We start from the raw sequence: 20,685 nt of genomic DNA on the forward strand, positions 1-20,685 counted from the left end.
ATTTCTTTGAGTGTCTTGATTTCTTCTGTTTCTTGGTGGGGTAGGTTTATTGGCGTATGTCTTATTAGGTTAAAAGGAGGGTTAATGGTACAAATGGCTCGATACTTTGTTTGAAGAGAGACACTAAAAACATCTGTTTTCAAGCTTTGTTTGTGTTTTTCAGAGCCATCTCTTACTTGGATTCATGTTGTAATCTGGTTATTTGTCAAAAGGTGGTGGTTCAGTTTTTTCCTTATTCCAGGGGTTAGGTTGTCTCAGAAGTTGTCGAAGGGTGGTGGTTCAGTTTTTATCTTCTCGTTTGTCTGGCTCCAGGGGTTAGGTTGTTGTCGGTTGTCGAAGGGTGGTGGTTGTTTTTGACTGCTGGTTTGTCTGGTTCCAGGAGTTATGTTGTTATCGGCTGTCTAAGGAGTTGTCAAAGGGTGTTGCCATTATTTATGGATCTGTTAAAACTATGAACTCAATACAATTATTTTGAGTTAGAAGATGAAATTTACCGTCAAGATGATGAAATGCCAATGGGTTCTCCACTGTCTCCTGTTCTCGCCAATATCTTTATGGAGGAATCTGAGCAAAAAGCCTTGGCTTTAGCTCAGATTAAACCGAAGATTTGGTAGAGGTATGTGAATGATACCTTTGTTGTGTTTCCTCATGGAGACACTCAATTGAATGAGTTTATTAATCACATTAATAGTATTTTAATTATAAGTGTTTTGTTTTTTATTACGTGCACGTTTAAGAGTTAGTAAAGTTGACACACAACATGGTGGTTGTGATTCCTGACTTGTGCGTTTCACAATGCTCTGGTATGATTTGTTTAATTTAACCGATGAAATGTTTTGTCTATTTTTCTGTTCAGACATTCAACTAGTTAGGACAAATTAAAAAATACTATTAACACCAATTGATGCAAACGACCAAGATCAACAAGAATGGCAGGAAAATAACAAACATCACAAAAATAACATTATTGTTATATTTTACAAAAAAGTTACAGTACAGTACAGTTTTACTATAATGGTAGATGGACAAATGATAAATGCCCAGACTCACTCAGGTCCTCGACAGCGGGTACAGCCCATGGCTGCGCCCAGAATTTCTCAAGAGTCTCTTGCACAACTAAACCTAACTCTTAAGCCTTGCCAGCACCAGCAGCAAGCCTCTTCTCCCGGTTCTTCTTGCTCTCCAACAGTTCAGACTTCTCTTGCTCCGTTAGCATAGGCAGGACCTTAGTGATGACTCCGGTGCCGATGGTGCAGTGGCCGTCTCTCAGTGTGAACCTCTGTCCCTGCTCCATCACGACCTGGCGCTGCAGCCTCAGCTCGAGTCTGTCAACACAAGGAACTTGTCAACTCCCACAAGAACTGAGATAGCTGTGTCCCGATCACCAACTTCATGAACCTGTTTCTGTTCTCTGGATAATCCAAAGTATTTTTTTGTTTCACATTCTTTCAGAAAACTATAAATAATGAATAATTCATACATACTCTTAAAAAGATTTAACAACTTTTTGAAATAAGAAAATTGTTTGGTTTTCATTTACATATTACTTGTTAGGAAAGAACTGAGGAATTGCATTTTTGTACATATAGAGCAAATAATGTTTATAATATACTTAGAGTTTTAGAATGTTAAACAGTTTTTTAATACTTAGAATTCTACTAAATAGTGACATTTCCTAAACATACCTGATCATATAAAAAAGCAGTTCAAGCATTTTCCTTACTTATTTTAAAATTATTCATTGTTATGCCTTCACCGAAGGAGGCAATAAACTACCTGAAGGTAAGGACCATTTATGAAATGAGACAACCTCTCTTAGAAAGAAAAATATATAGCATAGGGTAAACTATACAGTCATTGGCACTTTAAGATGCTATTCCTTACGTCTGTTCAATATTTTTGTTCTCAGACACATGAAAACATATATTTTGTTAATATTGATTGGTTTTTGGCTTTATACTTTCTTTTTACATTCACAATAAATTTAAAAAGTAAATATTTATGTTATGTGGAAGTGAAATATTTATTTTGTTATTATGTTACATAATTATAGTGATTGGCACCTAATTCACAGTTATTGGCATTCTGTTTGACAGTCATTGGCACACTTTCATATTTTTGCTAAAATAAGAGTGAGGCAATGAAATCATGCACACAACTTACTCTAAAAATGTATAATGTGTATATACAACTATTGAATACAATAATTTATGATTGCATAAGTAGAAAGTTTAAAAAAAATATTACTTCTATAGCCTATATTGTGACGTTAAAATTCAAATAAACTAGACAATAATAGTTTGCCCTTCTACAACATCTTAATAAAACCATTAAATGTTTAATTTCGTTGGCAATTTCATTTCCAAAGTCCAAACAGATGTTGCATACAAACACAGATCATGTTGATCAAGGTCCTCTCTGTTTTGTATACATTTTATATGATACAGTCTATCACACATGTCACATTCAACAGGTTGGGAGACTTCTTCGTCTTTGAAGTTAGTCCCACAACTGTAGCACAATCCATTTTTTTTGTTACAGGAAACAACTTTTTCCCCACAGACTTAGGCTTATGTGATACAGACGGTCCGTTATCAACATCAATTGACTTTTCAACTTTGACTTTTCCCACATAATTGATCTTCATAATTTTTCTTCTTAACAGAAATCTTACTATGTTGTTTAGTAGAGTTTCCTTTCTGGGCTTGACTTAAACTTCTTTTCTTCTCGTAGTCTTTTCCTTTCTGCCTTGGCTCTTTCTTCTTTTGCCTTTTTTTTCTTCCTTTTCTTCATAAATTATTTTTCCATTTCTTCGAAGAAACAACGTAAGGTACTCTTTCTGTTTTTCTTTTGCCTTTTCTGGTTGGAGTTTCGGGCCACACGAGAACATCAGCCAAAGCTGGACCACTGCTTCCAGATGCTTGGGCAATGCCTTGTGAAGCATGTAGCGCAACACGTGAACCTTCACTTAACTTTTTCTCGGGTGTTGTATAGTTATGGTCAAGTTTTACATTTACATTGTTGTACATTGTTTCACATTTTGATTGTTGAAGATATGTGGGTGTCATTTTTTAATGCATTGGCACTGACAATCTGGTGGCAGGTAAATTAATTTCAGGATCATAGTTTTGTTGTTTTTTGTAACATCAGTTGTGTGGCATCTTTGACAATAGGCCTATCTGGCACACATACATCAGTGACAGTTTTTGGAGAGTGTGGATTTAGTTTTCCATGACAGCATGTGGCGAACCAAATTTTTGAGGTTGCTTATTTCTGGAAAACTCCTCCCACACTCGATATAGTGTGAAAAACAGTGGAGGTTCATTATTTTCCGACACAACTTTCTCTATATTGCGGGAATTTTTTCTATCATTTCGTCTCCTACAATCCCTTCGAATTGATCCAAGGTAACTACATCTTTACCGCTTAATGGTAACAATTTTCATTTGGGTTTTACCAAGACACTTTTGTATAGTCAATTGAGTTGCAGTTCCAAGGAAACAAGCCACAGGCTCTAAATCCGTTAGTAAGTGTTTGAGGCTTGACCTCGTCCACTACATGTTTCAGGATTGGTGCAACATTCTCCTTAGTTAAAGCGTCTGTCGGGTGGTTACTACGCCAATTAAACACTGCCTTTTTCCAGCCTGACTTGATTGGTCTAAATGCAGCAACATCTGCTGGCTGCATTATTCTGGTAGCGTTTGGGTATAGGGCTATCAGTATTATTTGCAACTCAGAACACAGTTGGCTTAGCTGATAGGAAAGATGGCTCTTAATGCGCCCATCTACAAAAAGGATAACTGGCCGTGTGATATTGTTTTTTTCAAGGTGTGCATTAAAAACATTACCGATGTACTCATAAAAGACTTCGGATTTCATCCATCCAGTGTTCGAATGACCAATACCCACCAAGAGTCTGGTACAGAATTTACAATTGTTGATGGTAATCTATGGTACGGATAGATTAACATCGGTGGAACAATTCGCCCACAAGCAGAAAAAGAAAACATCACAGTAATGGCGGCTTTTGAATTTCCCTTGTCAATTTCATAAACATTTTTTGATCCTGTGGGAGCTAAAACTTTAGAACCCTTTGGACACAGTAGGAAATTTGTCTCATCGCCATTAAAAACACGAGTCGGGTCTTTCAAACGTCCACCGCATTTTCTTCTTTTCAAAATGTCTTCTATAGTTTTAAACCAATTTTTTAATATCGTTTTCGCTGACGCATGAGCTTGCAGAAGTTACTCCTTCGGGGAGTCCTTAAGGATAGGTTAGGGGTGCCTTTTTAAAAATGCTTGATACCAACCGAGGCCTGGAAGATTGTTTTTAAAAGGATTAGGTCTTTCATTTTGTATTAAGAATTCTTGAACGCTCAGTTGCAAATCTTCTTTCCGTCGTGGGAAACCTTTCCGACAGCAGTCATTGATCCATTTTTCAAGTGTATCCTCTTCTTCCTTCGTCAGTACAGGTGGAGGACCAAGTTGTGTTTTTTGAAAACTTGTCACTAAGCCGAAACTGAATAGTTGAACCGAGGAACACCATGCTTTTTTGCTGCAGCCTTTTTGGTCATTCCATTTCTAACATCTTGTAAAGCTGCCTCAAGAGAATCGGCTTTGTAAGAGAATTTAGGCATAATTTGAACTCCGTTGGTGATCTGAAAAGAAAAAAGTTATTTATTGGCATGCCAATATCTATACATTGACATAGTGCCAATCACTGCTAGGTTACAGTGATTGGCATGCCAACGAGAAATATACGAGTATATGTGTGCCAATGACTGTTTCAAATTGAGTTGTTAAACAATAACAATATTCATAAAAAGCCCATTGTTTTTATACTTCGAAAGATGTTTATTTTGGCTTAAAATAAACAATCTCTTTAAATACATAGTCATTGGCACTCCCTGCCGATGACTATATTTCATAATTTTTAAACATACAGTCATTGGCACCCCTTTGCAGGTTTGATTTTGAGGTTTATTTAACTTAAAACCTATCAAAAATGGTTTCAACTCCTTCTACATTACAGCTATCATTGTCTTAGTTGCAAAGATTTATCTTATCAAAGGGAAAATAACATAGTACAGAGAAGCAACTCTAAAGGAATTCACAAGAAGATCAACAGAAAAAGCTTACCTATACTAAAAATAATTTTCCAGACAACACGTGCAGTCTATCTGCAAACATCACAATACCAATTGGGGAGAACTGTTAAGAGTATCTAATGAACTATGTTGGCATTCAATGCTGCCAACCTAAATCTTGGTAATGAACAAAATAGTTACAAAGTGCCAATGACTGGTACTAGTGCCAATGACTGTATGGTTTACCCTATAGCCTAAATTATACTTAAATCCTAAAATTAATTGTATCAAAAACTAATTTCTGGCTTGCGATTTTGTAGCGGATAAAGTTGTTAACAAAATTATGGATGTGTCAATACCTAAATAATTATTTATTGTGAATTACATACCAAATATGTGTTATTTATAACCAAGAATACTTACATGCTAAATACTTTTTGTTACCATTAAAGCAAAACTGGCTAGTAGGAAGGGCCAACCAAACATGTCAAAACACTGTAGCAATGATAAAAAATGTTAAGATATCAACACACATATTCTTATAGAAGACATGACAGCTACCTGGGATTGGAATTATGTGATAAAAGCCATTGTACTGAAAATCGTTGATACCACTATATATCGAGGTATACAGTTATTACGTATCGAATCAACTTATTACTATACACAAAATACATTTCTACTTCTTACTTGGCATCCTCTCCTGGCATGACCATCTCCTTGTCGAATAGGTGGACCTTCACTGAAGAGTCCCACGTCTTGGAGTACATGTGAACTATTGACAGTGGAGTGATAGGCCTGGGTCTGCCTCCCTCCTCCTTGGTCAGCATGTACACCTGTGGCATCATCATTGAACTCAGTGCTCCTCACATAGAAATCAAGCTTCATGCAAAATTTCATATGTATATGTCAGTTTGTTTTCGAGATATCGTGCGGACAAATAGACAGAATGAAATGAAATTTTTCTAGCAACACGAGTGACAAGCTTTGTCAATAAATTGTTTATCTGTTTATAATTTTTCATTACATTTTCTAGACTAACAAATTTTAATTGACAGATCTAAGTAAGTGTGAGCATGTGCGTGCAAGCATGAGTTTGTGACGCACCTGTGTCTCACAGTGGTCCTGTGCCTTGAGTGTCCCAGGCTTGGCCATCATCATACCACGCTTGATATCTTCACGCTTGAGGCCACGCACCAGTGCTCCGAGCTGGTCGCCTGCTTGTGCCTCCTCCAAGATCTGGTGGAACATTTCAATACCTGCCACAGATCGTTGGAACATTAGATCGTCTTATACGACTGAACTACAAAATCAATAAGTTCATATAAGTAGTTGAACAATCAATGAGCCGAATGATTAGTTGTCAAAATTAACCAGGGAAGATTTTAAAACACAAAGGAAAGCATCTGTAAAGCGACACTGCTTATGCTACAAATAGAAACTTTGGAATGGATAAAAAATGGAACATTTAGAAATCAAAGTTAATTTTTATCCATATTTACCAGACCAATTTAAATGTTACAAACCAAAATTACATTTTAAAAGATTGCAGCTATCCAAACAGTGGCACCTTGAAGATTGTTTGTGCGGTAGTATGACCACACTTTGATTGCTTTTTTTGGAGACAAGGGATTAGGAATTAACCCAAGTTCCATCGAAATCGTGATTCAGTTAAGCAGACCTCCTTTGATGTTGCATTCATTCACTGTGATTCGTGACTAATTTAAAATAACAAGAAAAAAGCAACTGTAGAGAGTTGAGACAAACAACATCAAAGAATAAAAAATTCTTAAAAAGCAATTTAACTAACTCCAAAAATCTCCTGAAGGCTGTAGAGTTTGTTCTTCAGCTTCAAATTAAAATTAATAAACTACAAAAAATGGTATTCAAAAGAATTGATTGATTTATTGTATCACTGAACAATGGCAAATGTCCAGAAAAATCCTGTTTTCTTCACAATCCTTCCATCGGGTCAAAAGCAAACTTTACAAGAATTAAACCTACGAAAGCTGTACCTCCGATTTTGACAATGGCATGTGCTACAGCACCAGGTAGACTGTGTCTAGTATTTCTCAATAAAAGAATTCGAAAGAGTATACATTAGTCCTGATTCGAAACACATACTATTGCATACAAATTGTTATTTCTGCATGATTTTAACGTTACTTTAAGATCATTACCGTAAAGAATCAGATGTCCTGTAAAAATGTTGTTATAAATTGTAATTATATCAAAAAAATAAAACGAGAACAACTTTACCTGTGACTGTAGATTTCAGTGCTTTTCCAAATCCGACAAACTCAACATCCTGACCCTTCTTGATGACCCCTCGCTCCAGTCGGCCGGTGACCACAGTGCCTCTCCCTGCGGACAGAACCACACACCTTGACTGCCACGTCTGTGCGCACACATGTACAACCTGCAGCTCCACTGTTTTCTCTTCTGAATGATTTTATACATATTTCTTGAGAGCTTTTCTTGTAGTTCAAACTTAACAGGCCAACACAAATATTTAATTTAATCCTACAAAAATATGTGCCTGCAGTTTGATCATTTTTCCTGTGCCACCCAAGTTTTTGGAAATCACAAAAAAATAGATCACTGCTTATTTCCATACATTAAAATTAATTTGTAAGGTTAACAAAATATTCAATGAATGAATTCGATTAGATGAGAAAAAAGTTAAAGTAGGCGATTCCTTAACGTTCAACACAGTTCAAACGAGAAAATATATTTAACACGTTCACGACGACGTGTACCCTATCGGGTACACACAATCTTTCACAATTGCTGTTGTATACCCGATTGGATACACACCGGGCTTTTGTAAAGCATGTGTCGTGTGTCTTGATAGGGTATATATTGCTATGCATTTCCTTATTGTGTTTTTATTGTTTGCCTGTCTTGATGGTTTGTTAAATTTGATCCCGCGCTTAAATAAATATCTCAGACTATCGTGTACCCCGTTGGGCACATGATGCTTAATTTTTAGTTTTGTGCCAAGTTGTGAAACCTAAATACATTTCTCGTTATACTGTAAACGTAAAAAATAATGGTTTTTTGCCATTATTATTGAAAAATTTGATGGCAAATAAAAAAGTCTATAAATAAACTGTCAACGTGAACGTGTTAAGCTGATGTAAAACAATAGTCCAGGAATACAATCAGTTGGAGGAAAACAGGTGAGAAGTTTGATAATTTTTCCCCTGTAACCTTACTATGAGGCTGTTAAGTGATTGTACCTATAGATGTGAACATATACAATGAGCTGATTGTAGTGAGATATTCTAATTTTTTATTTTTTGGATTGATTATTATTTCCCTGTACCCTTAACCTGTACATTTTTAGACTAAAGAAGCTTTTTGATTGCTACTGCTCGGTGAGTATTCTTACTCGGTACAATGTAAATTTTGTGAGTTTCTATCCGTCTCGTTTGTTTAGTGACTTGATTGGTACAGTTGGTCTATGGAAATAAAGATGAAGACATCTTCTGATGCTGTATCACGCACTTTTTCATAGCCATTTCATGAATGGAATTGTGGTTTGGATCCACTCACAATTCGTGAACAACTCCAGAGAAGATCTGTGAGAATCATAACTGGTTCTGGTCATTCAGAGCGTTGTAGGCCTATTTTCAGAGAGTTGTGGGTCCTTACTATAAGTTTACAGCTTAGCGAGGAGAGGTGACAACCACAAATAAATTATGCTACTCGATGAGAGGAAGATATAGATAATAAGATATAGATCTAGCTCGCTAGCTCGACACAAAGAGCCTACCCCAAGTCTGCCATCAAGATTTGCAACTCTCTGCCACAAGAGATCCAGAACATGGATAGAAAGGCGTTGGTTTTTTTATCCCTGAATGATGGCAAATGTCGGAAAAAACTAACATTAAACAAAGAAGGGGTTCAAGGTACACTTACCTTTAACAGCAACGATTTTATGTAAATATAAAACTAACCACACCGGAGGGATGCTGAAACTATGTCAAAAACCTGGTACACAAGGGGTTTCATTTGTCAAACATGGAAATGATCAGACCCGGTAGGTATCTGTTCAGGACTGTTCTGTCACGATGATTACTCACCCTGGATAGAGTACACGGTTTCGACAGGCAGCAGGAAAGGTTTGTCCAAGTCTCGGACTGGTGTGGGAATGTGCTTGTCCACCTCCTCTAGCAGCTTCAGTATAGCCTGAGCTCCTGTAACCATAGATCAATATTAAACCTGTGTGACGACTCCAATCCTACACAATAGAGATACAACTACCCAGAGAGCAGTATCAGAAGCAAATTACAAAAAAAAAAAATGTTTGCAATTCAGTCGTTATTAGTATAAATTAATTTTTAAACATAAAATCACTCAACTAAATAAATATATTAGTACAGCTTGAGTGTTGTAACAGTGAACAAGTCACAAGGAACTTCTAGAAGCCATACTGTTGTCAACCACAGCGATATGTCTGTGTACACGCTTGAATATTGTTAATAACAAATATAAGTGTGTTATTTTATTAACTTCTAAATTGAACTTAGTGCTGTATATACTATTACGCTATTGGCTACTTTCCATGAGGAATTGATTACTTTCGTACAATGTAGTAAACTGCGACCCTCGCTGTAGGCATGTACGTGTGTTGTGTTTCTGCTGCTCAGATTTTAGATATCTGTAGCATTTATCACTCAATTTATTATTTCAGTCTGAAATTTGCAGTTGCTTTTGTGAATTATGGAAATACAACTTTTAAATTGGATATAAAAGTTTTATCACTGTATAATCATTTTATGTTAATAATCTGTGTGTCATTTTAATTGGATCAAATATTTTCAAAAACAAAATTCGATGGAAATGAGATATTATCTCATAAATTACATTTTATTTTAGGTCCACTGAGTCTACGGTGGCGTTATGCAAACAATATATGCAAGTCTATGAGTGCATATATGTCTATGCCGTTGAACTGTCTACTACTCAATACTATATCTTATTTATTTCTAAAATAGATATTTACGCAAAGAGACTTTGATTTTTAAAAGTAACCATCAGAATATTGTAATTTTTAATACTATTTCTGACTATTACGAAGCAGCTGACTTGTTTGTATTCCTGCCAGTTTTCGGCCACTGTCTGGGAGATTGACCGACAGCAGAGCTATTGTGTCCTAGGTATAAAAGTTAATTTACCATAATATTGTTGATGACTGACCTATCTCGGGGTTCTTGCCCTCCAACGCGCACAGAGCAGATCCCTTGATCACTGGCACACTATCTCCATCGTAGCCCATCTCCGACATCAACTCTCTAATCTCCATCTCCACCAACTCCACCATTTCCGCATCGGCAGCATCCACCTGTGACATGAAACTGGTTACCAAGAAATAGTAACAAGCGCTTCCTTATAGATTAAATTTAATTTCTTGGGTAGAAAAAAGTTTGAAAAATCCTTCATAAAGTTTAACGGTTTGATTCAATAATTGATGATAGTAATATTAAGATTGCCAAGGTCGTTAATGTGACTAAGGGTGTGACTAAGTTGATGATTGAAAATATCTTGAAAAATAATACGAATACTAAAGATCTTATTAAAAAATCACCAGATGCTACAGAAATTTTAATAAATCAATGAAGATTATAAGAAAAAGTTGGAAATACTCTAAATTTATAAATTAATAAAAATGTAATGTCAACTTTTGTGTCCTACATCTTTTTTGTTCCATTTTCCATTTCTGGACAACTAATTTCTGATTTGTTACTACTTACAACATTCTAACCATGATACAGAAGCTTTTTGTGTTAACATGAATATCATCACAAATAAATTGGTCAGTCCAGACAATTTTAATTATTTATATACAGAATTCCTTATTTTATTATTATTACTATTGAGATTATTATTAATTTGTACTAATCAAGATTGGAACTGGACAGTAAGAACAGATGTTGCTCTATGTGCTGTCAATTTTCATATACTTCATGGAGTGGAGAGGACAGATGATTACCTTGTTGATGAAGACGACGATGTGATTGATGCCGATCTGTTTGGCGAGAAGCAGATGTTCCCGAGTCTGTGGCATGGCTCCGTCTGTTGCCGCGACCACGAGTATGGCACCATCCATCTGAGCCGTGCCCGTGATCATGTTCTGCAATCAATGTTCAAATATTTTACTTCCTCTACAATAAGTAGACGAGAACCAAAAAGCTAATTTGATACATAATTAGGTTATTTGGTTACATAAAAAATATGAATAATATTTATGCTTCTTATATATCATACTTGTTACAGTCTTTGTGGCTAATTAATTTAATGTCATTACTTGCAGTAAAAAAAAATGTTTTTGGCAGTCTTTTTTTGCAAATTTTCAAGCTATATTTAAGAAAATAATAAATTATATAGAGTGCTCAAACTTAGTACATCATGTTACATAATATTACTATTTTGTGAATAAATTCATCCTCAATAATCAAAACTAGCATTTATTTTTCTCTGAACATTTTAAATGGACTTATCACTGGTAAAAATAAAAATTTAAATTGATAAACTAAATAAAAATTCAAGCACATACGTATATAAAAATAGATGAAATTTCTTTATATAAAATATTTTATATTAATGTCAGGCTTATGTGATAATAACATTATTATAAAAAATACAATGTTAAAAAAAAAAAAACACACACACACTCATGTTTTAACAGCCAACACCAATAAAAATTTTAATTATTTAAGATGTGTTCCAATGAAGAAGAGAATTAAATCTCTAATAAAAATTTAGTTTATGCCTACATCAATAATATTTTTTCTTGTAAATTTGAAACTACGTCATCAAAATTATTAACAATGAGGAATATAAAATAAGTTTTACAAGCCAATCTTTATACCCAAAGGTTAAATATTATAGCAAAAATAATACTTAAACAATAAGTAATTAAAAAACTATGTTTTGTTTTATTTGAAATCAACGTTTATATTATATTCTTATTCTGGATAATTACTGGGTTTACCAATTTAAGTTATTTTTACTTTGACAATAAACAATTGATGTTGTAAATTTTAGTAGGTAAGATATTTTTACTAAATAAAATACCGGTGTGTGAAACAGCAGTTGATGAAAAATCTTAATATTCCCGAAACCTAACCTAAGCTGGAAATTTACATTTATAGGTATGTTTCCCACCTTGATGTAGTCAGCGTGACCCGGACAGTCCGTGTGGCCGTAGTGCCGGTTATCTGTCTGGTACTCTATGTGCGCCACATTGATAGTGATGCCTCTCTTCTGCTCCTCGGGCGCGTTGTCGATCTGAGCGTAAGACCTGGCTTTTGCCAATTTTTTGTCTGCCAATACTGACAACAGGACAGAACAGGGTTAATGAAATCTTGACATGTTGAGATTAAGAAATGCAAATAAATTTACAATACCTAAGCCAACAATATCTTTTTACACTAGAACATATAATTTTATCGCACCAAAGATTTTTAACCAAATACCTGATTATATTAAATATTCATACAACAAAAATATTTTTTTGAATAGACTAAAATCATGGCTCTTTCATTTGGAAGATATTGAGTTTTTGTTTAATATTACACAATAGCTTACTTATTCAGATGATCAGTGTGTTTATCAGTAATATATGGTTAATATTTGTATGTAAATATTTATTTATTGTTAATACAGTTGTGAAGTCAATATTATTGTTTTTATTATGTATCTGTAGTCTATGTTCTGCTTCCTCGTGGATGGTGGTACGGGAAGTCAGGTGTTGTTATTTTCTCTTGTTGCAAGTTGCATTTGTTTATTTTGTTAACTGTGGATAAATTTTTTGCTAAGGCACAACATGTTTGTTTTTTTGAGACTATCTTTGTCAATTTTCTTTAAAAAATAATTTTTTCTGAGTGCTATTGTTTTTTTTTGTAAGTACTGTAAAGGAACCTCTGAACAGGCTTGCCTTAGAGGCCCTAGATTTTCTTAAATTTCCTTCTTGTGTCAATATTTACCTACTGTAATATGTACATACTGTATATTGTAATAGTTAAGGCTGTTTTCAAGCAAAACTACTAAGTTAAGTTAAGTAATAAAATAATGGTCAGCCTGACAAGAGAATTATTAAATGTTGAAATAAAAGTGTACATTTTGTTAAATGTTGAAATTTAACCCTTCAACGCGTTTTGCCGTACTAGGTACGTCATGACACTTTCACTTGAGATCGCGTTTTGCCGTACTGAGTACGTCATGGAGTAGTCGGTTATTTTTGTAGCTGTAACAGACAACTATCGAATGTTTTCAATGAAAAATGTATACCAATCGAAAGGAGAAGATTCAAACTTTCGATTAATTGAGTCGATATCTCGAAAAATCGATCTTTAGAAAAAATATCTGAGAAATCAGCTGCATTCAACACGACGTCATTGCCGTGCAGCCGATCGTTTGTCAGCTTACGTTTGTTGTTGTTTACAGTCATTGTCAGTGTGATGGTTATGTTCTACTGACATATTTTTGTGTGTTTTATGTTCCTTTGTTTAGTTATTATTATTAGTTATGCTTATTATTAGTTTTACAAGCTAACTATATTGTTTTGAAGAATGAAATCCCGTTTTGACAGGAACAATTTGTGGTGTTTAGGTTAGCTAGCTTTTAGGGAAATATTTTAGCATATTTTAGGGAATTTATTTTAATTTTGTTTAATTTGGCTAATTTTAAACACTAACAACATAGAAGTATAATAAAATAATTATAAACTTAGGTAATTTGCTTATATTATTTATAAAACACAAAATCTCTAAAAAACCGCCAGAAAAATCAACGCAGGAGGGGGTATGACCATGAAAAAAAAATAACGCGTTGAAGGGTTAAGAAAATAAAATTCTTTATGTTCTATTTACTACACTAATGAGATGTTTTCATAGAGTATATTTGATAGTTCAGCCAATCACAGATTGGTAGGCATTATTAGATACTACCATTAGATTAGTAGTACTTTGATTAGTAAGTTTAAGACCAAAGATTAATGTGAAATTGGAAAGCAATATCTAGGCTTAGGTGTTTGTCATTTGTGTTATTGCCTTTAAGCACAAAAGAAATTTTAATTAACTAAAAAAAAAAACATTAGAGGGATTAAGCAAATCATTTTGCAAAAGCCTCGGACTTTGAGGACACAAAATTAAAGTAAGGGAAGCGCAAAGGTCCTTTTAGGACTAAGCGCGGGGAAAAAACAGTCCTTTACTGTTAGGTTTGACCATGGTTTATTCTACTTTTGAAATGTAAGATACATCTTAAGTACTGTATTTTATTCTTTGGAAAATTGGGTCTTCGTGGAGTGTGATCTAACAGTGTATTTGAGCAGAGTGTTTGGTTGGCTGGTTTAAACGGTACACTTTAACCTGGTGATAGGTAGGAGATATTTTCAAACCAAGGTTTAAAGCCTAATTTAACAAAATATGAAAATAAACTTAGTAACAATTGTGACTGTAATAAATGTACTAACATTTTTTAACCATCAAATTAGAACGAAAAGGCAAATTTATTCTTGTAAATCGTCTATACCTTTAGTGATAGCTGCAGTGAGGGTGGTCTTGCCATGGTCCACATGGCCGATGGTGCCAACGTTGCAATGTGGCTTTGTCCTCTCGTAGACCTTCTTCTCCGCGTAGCGGCGCACCGGAGATACTGTCACTGCAGGAGGCTGACACAAGTACCTGCTTAGTCTGACATTGTAGTTCTGTCAAAGAAAGAAAAATTACTATTAAGTTTATAGGCTTAATACCTGGGCAAAATCATTCTGTAAAAATAATAAGCCTAGTCTAATTATGTTTTACATGTTTGTTTTCCATGATTTTGTCCATATTTTACATTTTCGTAAAAACAGAACATTGTGAAGCAGTAAACCTGAAATATGATTTTTTTTTCTGCCTCTCCTTACATGGTAGCCTACTCGGTTCAGGTATGTTCATATTAAAAATTTTGTTGTTGTCCACTTTGACCTTGGTGCATTCATTACTAGTGTTTGAATTGTTTACTTAATTGCATGCTTAACCTTTGAGGTTCTCTGACACCTTAAGAAGACTGTATACACTGTCTTACAAAAGGTTGTGTTCCTTCTATTGTAACACTTACGAATGGCAGAATATCTTAATTAGTACTGCTAATTTTTGTGTTGATAATCGTGTTAATTTTCTAAATAACATCGGTGTCAAATTTGGTTTATTTTCACACTCGGTTTGCTTGAAGCAAATTGTTTACAACAATTAAAATAAGTTTTCAGACAGCAAATTTAATAAGTACTATTGTTATCAAAATAAATACCCACAACAATTTTACAAATTAGTTTTCATGAATCCAAACAATTTTAGTGATTTATCATTTCACCAAAGGTGTTCGTGTTAATTTGATTTTGAACTTTTAGAATTCTGTAGGTATTCTCTTTTGGAAAACGTAATTTATTTATATATATATATATATATATACCGGTATATATATTTGAACTCGTTGGTACCCTGATAAAAAATTGCTCAGTGCATAAAATCAGATGTATTATGTCAATTTTAAATCTAAGAACGCAATCTCATTGGTACCTCAATAAAACATTTCCCAGCTCATAAAAACACATGTATTTTTTATGTCATTTTGTAGTGTATATTACACACTTTCACGTGATAATTGTATCTTGCTGGAGCAATTTCATATGTTTGAGGAAAAAGTAAAGTTCGGACAGTCTAGTACATGCTAATCTGTAAATGTTTGTTATGATTTTCAATTCTGCCGTAGAAAATAACCAGCTAAGATGTTGTGACAGGTTATTAGCAACAGACAGATGGTTTTACTAGCAAACAGATTTCATTTGTAGGTTTATAGGTTAGGGGAATTCCTTGGTGGAATTCATTGGCAGTTTCACACAGGTATATTTAAAAGATATTTAGTACGTACAATTGAATTAACAATATCAATTTTTTATCATGTATCAAATCTGGTAACACAGTCTAGGTACAGTGTCTGGATAGTCTGCAGATGTACCAACATTGACTCGGCCTCCTTTTTTTTTGTACTTAGCATGTAAACTACTACTAGTTTAAAAGGTCCACATGTGTATATCTAATTGTTTATTATTTATTTATTTAGAGGTTAATGTACACTGATGATGGTTAAAAACCGAAACACGTGTATGTAATAACAAGATTTTTAAAAGGGTTTTAGTTACTTTCATTACATTAATAACATTTACTCCATATAGAAAATGTCCAGAATTGTATAAAAACCGATTTTAGGCTACATCTAACTGTCAACATCTCCCTTGATTTAACACAAAGTAAAAATTAAAACTAATTAAATCTAGTGTCCTATATTGAAGCATGTACATGATGACTCGTTATTGGAACAGCTACCCAATCATATGCTAAAATATCAACATCTCATGTTTTGGTCATTTTATAACATTATACGAGGGGTATTAGAAAAATAAGGTTCCCATAATTTTTTTAAATAGACAGCTTTATATTTCTACTTAGTGTTAATACATCAATTTAAAACTTAAAAATTAAGCTATTTTTCCACATAATCACCTTACTTCTGGGTACAGACCACACCAGTATGAAGAACACTATAAATTTATAGAAACAAACATGATAGAACAAAAACAAACTCTTTAATTACAAAATTACAAGCATTTCCAGGTATTGTTGTCGTTGTTATCTTATCTTTCTCGAGAATCCCGATTACGGCAGGCCGCGCGGCATCACATGATTTGCATGGTACATAATTGCCTTTCCATTACAAATCAATTTATATTTCTGATCAGTCCCTCTAGAATTTGATATTTTACTGATAGGTATACCAAAGGTGCTGCCGAAGCCAGCGCTGATGGCCGGTTAGGCACTCGCATTTTGGGTGGCGGAGTGTGATCAAGAATAAAAACAAGTTTTGAGTGTCAACAAAGAGTTTAGTTTTAGTTTGGTAATGTTTGTTTTTGTTGAATTTTTGTGTTTGGGAGAAATTAATGTAGAGGTAAAACACGGAAGTACAAGACAACCTACTAGCTGAACGGGCGGCGAGACTATGCAATCACGTTATCTACTAGACCGCTCGACTTTGACCTCTGTCTGAGGATGGGGAGGGGTTTGCGATAAGACAATTCCTGTTTTATATTGACGAAATATTGTTCTACGATCTAGTAATCAGTAGAAGCAAAATGTCAAATAACGATTCATGTCTGGGTGTGGTCGGTTTAATCCCAAAGTACCATCACCGTTTCTGTCCAAACACTTTTGTAAACGATGCTCCACTTTTAGCTCCATGTTGTAAAATTCTGCCGCCAATACTTTGAGGATATCGAGTAACCTCTTCCTTGACTTCATCATCGGTACTGAAGCGTTGGCCACCCAAGTGTTCCTTTAATTTTGGGAATAAGCGATATCGCTTGGGGTTAGGTCTGGGCTGTAGGGGGATGGGGCACAATAGTCCAGCCAAAATTTGTCAGCAGTTCTTAGTTTGACATGAGACATGAGGTCGAGCGTTGTCATGGAGAAGCCTCACACCACTGGACAATCTTTTCTGCCGGTTCTGTGATCGCGCGTCTCAGTTCGAAATCTCAGAAATAAGCAAAGCAAGTTCGTGAATGGTGATTATCCAATCTTCAAGCAATATTGTCTCAACTTTTTCAACAACTCCATTTGAAACTGTAGGCCGTCCACTTCGGTTTTCATTGTGAATTTCCATGCGGCCTTCACTGAATTCTCTACACCATTTCCGAACGTGTTGAACGGATATGCAGTTTTCCCCATAAACTTCGATTAACTGACAATGAATTTCAATAGGTGAAATCTGTTTTGCATTTAAAAAACGTATTTTTGCACCTGACGGCAGCTAGGCCGGCACTGTTTTACGTAGCGAGGCGCGAGTGGTATGGACAGAGAGAGGGACAGCTGATGAGTAAGACAGTGTTGCCAGATTTCTCCCAGCATATCGCATTCTGTCTCTGCGGCATAGGGAACCTTATTTTTCTAATACCCTCTTACTTGATATAACACTTACGTATAATGAATGAACTTCACTGCTGAACAGAATTTGCTTTAGAGCTCGCTGAGCAACTGAAACACAATTTTATTGTTTAATATTTTACTAAAATATACATTTTAATGGATACATAAGATATATATGATACATTGTACCAGCTTCTTCTTATTGGAATAGATTACTTAATTTAAAAACAAACACGACAATAATCATTGAATTTTATTTCTATGAGGCCTTTTGTTTACAAAGTAAACATCTTCAGTCCCACATAAGTGAAATAAAAGTGGTTCTGACCAGACCTATCATTGTTAAAAATAACTTATTGGAATCAGAGTAGTTCCATTTCATAAAGCTCGTTAAACAATAGAAAAATAGGAAAAAGTCTGGATCGAAGTGGAGGGAATAAACATGAGGTTTTGTTTAGTTTGTAAATAGATGTTTTATTGAAAGAAGAAATTTGGGTTGAGATCTATTCTAAGAATAAAGTAATTTTACAGTTTAAATATCGATGTTTACTTTCATAATATCATTATTAGGTTTGACTTTAATAAGCAGCCTACACTCGTTATTTAATTAGTTGTTTTTATCAAATGGTTTAATTTTTTTATCCAAATGAATAACTTAATTTGATATCACAATTTATTTAACTTAACATATAATTTAAACTTATTCGTTACAGTAATTTTGTAACATTAACAACAAACAGCAAGAAATAATTTTTGAGAATTTGAAAATGGCAATGAATAAGAGGAGATTATGAAAGATATTTCTAGGTTAGCCTACATGTGGGTTTGGCTCGCAGTATAGTAAGAGGCCACCACTGCAATCGTATCAGGGTACCAAATTATCAAATTAGAAATACTCAAACTATCAAATACAAAAACATTTCAATTACAGTATTTACAATTAATGTTTACCAGCTCTTTTTAATATATATTCAATGAGAATATTGTTCCAAATTAATTCAAAAAAGTATAATCACTTATATGGTATATTTGTGTAATGGCCACTAGTATATGTGTTGTGTCACTAGCTGTCGCACACATTTATCCTTACAAACAGTAAAAAGTAACTAAATGTTAAACTGTTTTGTTTGTTACATTTTATAGATACGCACATGTAGATAGTTTTTTTATTAATCAGTAAATTATTAATATTTTAGATTTAAAACAGCTGAATTATACTATAATTTAAAATATCTTAAACGTAATTCATGTCTACATTTTTGTTTCTATAGTTCAGGTAATCATAAATATGATTCTATTGTGGTGGTATGATTCTCTTATTATACTGCAGCCATTGAAAATAATACAACTTAGATTGTACTAACTTTAAGCATTGTAGTAGGGCCTAGGCCTACCTACAATTACTTAACAAGGTAAACATGTCTAACAGCATTTAAATTATTCCAATTGTTGATTCATTATTATAGGCTTAGATCACTCGAGTGTTTTGACGCTTATTACACCACAGCATCCCTACTGATTTTTAAATGTTGATGTGTACATCTAGTAAATAAGTTACTGCTATTACAGGTTTCAAATTGGCAGTTTTGCCAGCCTTTTAGGGAAATTAGCCTTCTTTTTAAAACAGAAATATGATACAGTTTCTAAGGCTAAGCAATTATTGTAGAATGTATTGGCGTTATCATCTGTCCTGATAGACGTGAAGAACCCCTCAGGGAATCTCGCTAAGACGATCTTCTCCAGGATTTTGGAGAGCACAGGCAGGAGGGAGATCGGCCTGTGGTTCTTCGAAGTGTTCGATTCAACCACACAATAGTCTCGGCCTGTGGTTCTTCGAAGTGTTCGATTCAACCACACCATAGTCTCGGAGATGTAATAACACATCTATAGATGTTAAGGGGCAACTTTCTTTGAATACTACCATTTGAAGCACTAGTCTAGTCTAGGTTTACTAAACTGATAAGGCAATATTAACTCTAGACAAATTAAATTTACATTCGGCCTAGTGTAAAACCTACATCTGATAACAATAGGAATATAAGATCGTACCAATACGAGACAAATCAAACATTTTATTTTTTATCTTTATTTAGGGTACTAGGCTATTATACAATAAAATTGATTAGTCTGGTAAAAATGATGAAAGCAAGAACACCGGCCTTTGTAATCAGAATACCTGTGTAAATTTAATTATTCAATCACATAAGATAACCTTTTCTCGTTTATTTATAGATTGTAATGCAATGCATAAATCTTAGAGTGTTTTCGATATTACATAATTACCCTTGAAGATTACCTGGATAGAAAATAACCCTCGCCGAGATCCAAGACGCCATATTTAACACTTACTTAGGAAGATACACCTCCGGCCGAGTATCCAATCCAGTATAGGAATGGAATTAATGCCGTACTATTTCAGCTGTTCAGCTGTTTTCCCTTAGTTTGTGCAGACTATATTGCATATAAAGTTCACGGAAATATAAATAACCAGTTCTAATTTTTTGCACTTCGGTATGTAACTTAAAGTTTAAGCGTTGTTAATTGGGTTTGATTATCCTTGTGTACTTACTACTTTTTAATATATCCTTCAGAGTTAATACACGATGATGATGTAAGGAAAGCAATGGAGAT

General features: G+C 34.3%; 1 protein-coding gene across 1 annotated transcript; it reads right to left on the bottom strand.

Annotated features, from left to right (window-relative positions):
- Positions 1-955: 955 nt before the first annotated feature.
- On the bottom strand, positions 956-20,503 carry LOC124367293 (elongation factor Tu). The gene is made up of 11 exons (XM_046824011.1): positions 20,351-20,503; positions 18,107-18,162; positions 14,627-14,801; positions 12,260-12,426; positions 11,085-11,225; positions 10,292-10,436; positions 9,175-9,288; positions 7,346-7,450; positions 6,194-6,345; positions 5,777-5,922; positions 956-1,325 (listed from the first exon to the last, which is right to left on the bottom strand). The coding sequence occupies exons 1-11, from the start codon at positions 20,388-20,390 to the stop codon at positions 1,130-1,132; spliced, it is 1,437 nt and encodes a 478-aa protein (XP_046679967.1). The 5' UTR covers positions 20,391-20,503; the 3' UTR covers positions 956-1,129.
- Between the last annotated feature and the right edge of the window lie 182 nt (positions 20,504-20,685).

The sequence above is a fragment of the Homalodisca vitripennis genome, chromosome 8, assembly GCF_021130785.1.
Source record: "Homalodisca vitripennis isolate AUS2020 chromosome 8, UT_GWSS_2.1, whole genome shotgun sequence".
Lineage (NCBI taxonomy): Eukaryota > Metazoa > Arthropoda > Insecta > Hemiptera > Cicadellidae > Homalodisca > Homalodisca vitripennis.